This window comes from Poecilia latipinna, unplaced genomic scaffold, assembly GCF_001443285.1.
Source record: "Poecilia latipinna isolate Pla-1442-1.1 unplaced genomic scaffold, P_latipinna-1.0 Scaffold6586, whole genome shotgun sequence".
Taxonomy (NCBI): Eukaryota; Metazoa; Chordata; class Actinopteri; order Cyprinodontiformes; family Poeciliidae; genus Poecilia; species Poecilia latipinna.
The window spans coordinates 7,606-12,082 of record NW_015119202.1 but is presented as its reverse complement, the minus strand read 5'-3'; the positions used below and the strand labels follow the sequence as shown (position 1 = coordinate 12,082).

The window sequence follows — 4,477 nt, the reverse complement described above, 5'->3', positions numbered from 1 at the left end:
TCAAAAAAATCTGAAGTAACGATTGTCTCAAATTCATATGCATACTTAAACAAATCCAAATTTGAGATTGAGATAATGCAGTAAAGATGACATCATCAATCCTTGCAGTTTAAACATGGCTTTCAAAAATAAGACAGATCAACCTGCTACACTTCAAAATAACAGCGCTACCTCCTAGTTTATAACGTTGAAAGTTTTTTTTTAAATACTATGAAATATAAACTGTAATATATTCATATTTATTATGTATTGATGCTGGTTCTAGTTAGTGGGGTTATACTAATACCCACCAGCACATGTAAGGTTGTGATGTTAGGTTCTATTGTCTAGGTTACAATTAAAAACAACCAAAGGGTCAACATCGGCGTCCGGATCGATCCTTCATGTAAAGTATTAGACAAGAACCCGAATATATTACACAAACGATGTATGAATTATCATCCCCCAGTTTTCTGAAATGTATTTATTTTTTCTCAGTGAGAGCTGGGCATTACTGATAATGTCAAAGACTAAAAAGCAAAGACGAAACATCACAGATTGACGATAAAACAGTAAAGGTCAGCTCCCGCTAACAATAAAATTAAGAGTGATGCACAATGTGTATTTTTGAAATGGACATATTTTTGCATATTATGCTTTGTATGATAAGTAAAAAAAAATCACTTTGTGTTTCTGAAAAGCATGACTTGCGTGAATTATTACACTGCTATGATAATTTATCATTTAAGGACCAGGGCTTTATAAGAATTCATAATATACAAAGCCTATTATTATCTTGAATAAATTCAACTATGTAGAAAGACGCCAGCCTAATGCTATTAGCATGCAGTGCTAGCATAGCTCGGTAGCATAGCTTACTCACGAGAGCTATGCTGATGCGCTAATATAGGAGTTAGGTGTGCTGAAGATCGCTGACTTGTGATGAAAGTTGCACAATTAAATCGATTGACATTAATAACGATAACATGGAGATAAATAGCTAATATATTAGATATTTCACTTTCCGCTCCTCTGTCGCTGCCAGAAGCCAGGCTGAGGACTAAACTGTTGGTGCTTCATCAAAGCTACAGCGCTGTTGGAATGGGTTAATGTGATTGGCTGAAAAATAGGTTACTCCAACTAGGGCTCTATTCATATGATTGGCTGAAACAAGGAAGCTATCTGATTGGTTGCTGATCACCCAATCAGATAGACCATTTATTTAAAAAAAAGACTGAATTGTGAGAAGTCGGGGGAGTCTCAAAATTCACACACAAATGCAGTGCAACTGACAGGCCAGAAGGAGCTCGTAAGTGTGAATCTTGTTCTGTGCATTTGTGGATCTTTTGCATTTGTGAATTTTGAAACCGTTTTAGCTCCATACCAATGTGCTACTTTGTGTTGGTGTGTACAAAGCAAAGCAATCCCACTAAAATACTTAGAGTCTCAGGTTGTAACACAGTAAGAAAATGAGAATGTTCAACAGGTGAAAACATTTCTGTACAACTTAGCAGCACTGTGTACCTGCTGGAGCCACAGCAGATGGCTCTGCAGGCGGCCCTCCTCCAGAAAGGTCCTGAGCTGGGCAGAGATGTTCAGCCACACCCGGGTGTAGTGAGTCACATTCCCAACAAACGCAAACGTCTCATTCGCCTAGGATTGAAAAGAGAACAAAGTCAACTATATTGACTTTTACACTATGTCCTTTCTAAAACTCTCATCTACAAACGTTGCCGAGTTCTCCAGTCTGCTTGGTCAGAGGCCTAAGGAGTCAATTCTCAACCAAACCAGAGTTAAAAGAATTAAACTCTGCCCAGAAAGTTTTTTACTGAATCTTGGTTATATCAAGATGCAGACGGTAAAATTATTCGAATCCTCTGTTCAGAGCTCTCTGATTGGTTCAGAGCTCTCTGATCTGTGGAACTGAATGCCAAACATGTCAGATATGGACTGGGATATGCTGTGAGTAATTCTATATAACATGCTCCATACCAGCTGCCTACTTACCTTCTGAATCACTTTGTCCACCTGAGAGCCAATGGGGGAGTAGAGGATCTTGGGATTTGTAGTCATCAGGTGAACGAGGAGGCCCAGGTTCCTTTGTTCTTTGCTGGTGAATCCCAGTGAGCTCATATTCCCCTGCTTCAGCGCCTCTGGCTCAATGATCCTGAAATAAAAGTAAGTCATCATCAAAGTCTTCTACTGAATCACAGAAAATCACTTTTCCGTCTTTTACATTAAAACCAGCTGTTACTATGGCTACTATTCAGTTTCCTACCTTATACATGAGTCTGCTGTATAAGGTATATAATATAAGTATAATATAATATAATATAATATAATATATATAATATAATATACTGTATAAGTCTTCCAAGACCTTGTTGCTAGTTTCTCCTCTACAGTCATGATACAAAATAGTAGCAATAGGTCAAATATACATGGAAATGTTCCACTGGCTTTCAGCCCTTTTGGCGTACTTTGACAGAGCTATGCATGTAGCAACAGGCTACAATCCTATCTTCTGTTTTGTCCTCAGAGCTTCTCCAGAACTCCATCCTGATCAGAGTGAGATTGTGTTCCAAGTCTATGAGTCTAGAAGTACATGATGACAGGGCAGCTTAAGGAGCTGCTTAGTTCATTTATGCCATGGTCCGGTTGTAAATGTGATCAGCATTACATGGTGTTAGATCCACTAGCTGATGACTTACTTTGGATTTATCAGAAGGGCAAATAACTGATATTTATTTTAATTGTATTTTTTTATTTGTTGTTTTAAGATTGTAGTTGTGAATTTAGGAATTGTTGGCAATGTCTTCCAGTAACATAATTACCCAGTAATATTTTTACATTTCCTGTCAACTTAACATATATAAAACAAAAACACAGTGGGTTGCTGGCGGACCGCCTCCATGCCCCGACCACCAGGCTTAGCAAGGTTTCCAGGGGAGAACAGTTTTTCTCAGGAAATTCAAATGAACTGTTCTCATCTCTGAAAAGAAATGAATCTTTTTCGACACATAGTAAATATTTTTTGTGAAGACCAAAGATTATCATCAGATTGCTTAAGTGCTTGTTAAATATAAGAAACTGTTTGATTTATTAATTATAAGAAGATGCAAATAAACAAATAATTAAGTATCCGTTTAAATAAGAAAAATATTTTATTGCCTAAACTGCAATAAGAACATTCCTTTAGTGAATGCCTCATCATTTGGAGCAAAGGCTGCAGCTAAAAACACTTCTAACATCAACATGTGAAGAGCTCAACACTTTCATCAGCACAGTATAGTTCTGACCTGGGGATGATGCAAAAGATGCTTAGTAGGAGATTTTTGTTTTTAATTAAATTTGGACTAGATGAAGCTAAAACAGCCACTTGAAGAGTTTTGGATGGAAAATATTTAAGTAATTGCTCATTTTAAATACAAAATCTTTTGGCTTCCTTCCTTAGGTCTGAATGAACTGTTCTTTAAGCAAATGGCCTTTTGTTGAGTCTATGCTTAAGTTAATAAATAATAGATTGCTGAACTAGCTGATGACTTTCCGTTAATTGATTGATTTATTTATTTTTTTTTTTTTTTACCTTTTTTGACCCAGTTTTAATTTCTTAATTTGGACTTTATTCCAAAACCATTAGACTGCATTAGTATAAAATAATGTTATCTGGTCCTGCTCTAGGTCGGAGCTTTCACTGACTCATGTTGAGATTTCACCCACCTGTTGTTCCCACACAGAATGGGCTGCAGTCCTGCCCACAGCTGAACAAACGCTGAGAACTGAGAGTGAGGATTCTCCTCCCCCTCCTTCTTCCCTCCGCCCTCTGCCCCCTCCTCTCCGTCTTCTCTGGGAACATCTGTTGTGTTGATGCTCCATGTGGTGGTGTTCAGAGGCCACGTTCCGTTGCTCGTGGATACTGGGTTTTGCCCGGCGCATGCTCCTTTGGGGAGCAGGCGAGCCAGTCCAGACAGCAGGTCCACGTCCTTCAGGAGCCTCTCCACATCAGCCAGGTCCTTCAGCAGGGCACCCAGCTGGGACTGGGACAGGGGGGCCACAGGGCCGGCCTGCTCCGCATGAAGCTACAGAGTCACACTTTGGTCACTTAAAATAACATTTAAAAGCCAATACAATGTTTTTTTTTCCTTGGAGAAGAATTACTTTGTTCCGTTACTTTTAACATGGTGCAAAAATCTATATTATTCATCTGTTACATTTAAATTGTTTTGTAAGGGTTTCTTTTACTCAGTAAAATCAGGACAATCAGGGATTGCAGACCGATTTCTTCATCCATTCCATAAGCCTGTCACTTTCTTAAATAAAACTGTGTGTCACACAAAAACATTGATTTGTGGACTGAGCATCTATTGAGGTCAGAAAACTCCAAAGCATTTCCCTCCACACAAACAGAAAACAGAGCAGCTTTTTATCCAGACAGCAAGATGTTTCCTCTTTGCTTTACAGAAATGGCCACCTGCTGCCTTCTGTACACAAAGCTATT

At 38.5% G+C, this 4,477-nt stretch overlaps 1 protein-coding gene across 1 annotated transcript; it reads right to left on the bottom strand.

Annotated features, from left to right (window-relative positions):
• Positions 1–1,421: 1,421 nt before the first annotated feature.
• Positions 1,422–4,159, bottom strand: LOC106944003 (ATP-binding cassette sub-family A member 2-like). Its single transcript, XM_015027280.1, has 4 exons — positions 4,151–4,159; positions 3,700–4,058; positions 1,987–2,146; positions 1,422–1,632 (listed from the first exon to the last, which is right to left on the bottom strand). The coding sequence occupies exons 1-4, from the start codon at positions 4,157–4,159 to the stop codon at positions 1,459–1,461; spliced, it is 702 nt and encodes a 233-aa protein (XP_014882766.1). The 3' UTR covers positions 1,422–1,458.
• Between the last annotated feature and the right edge of the window lie 318 nt (positions 4,160–4,477).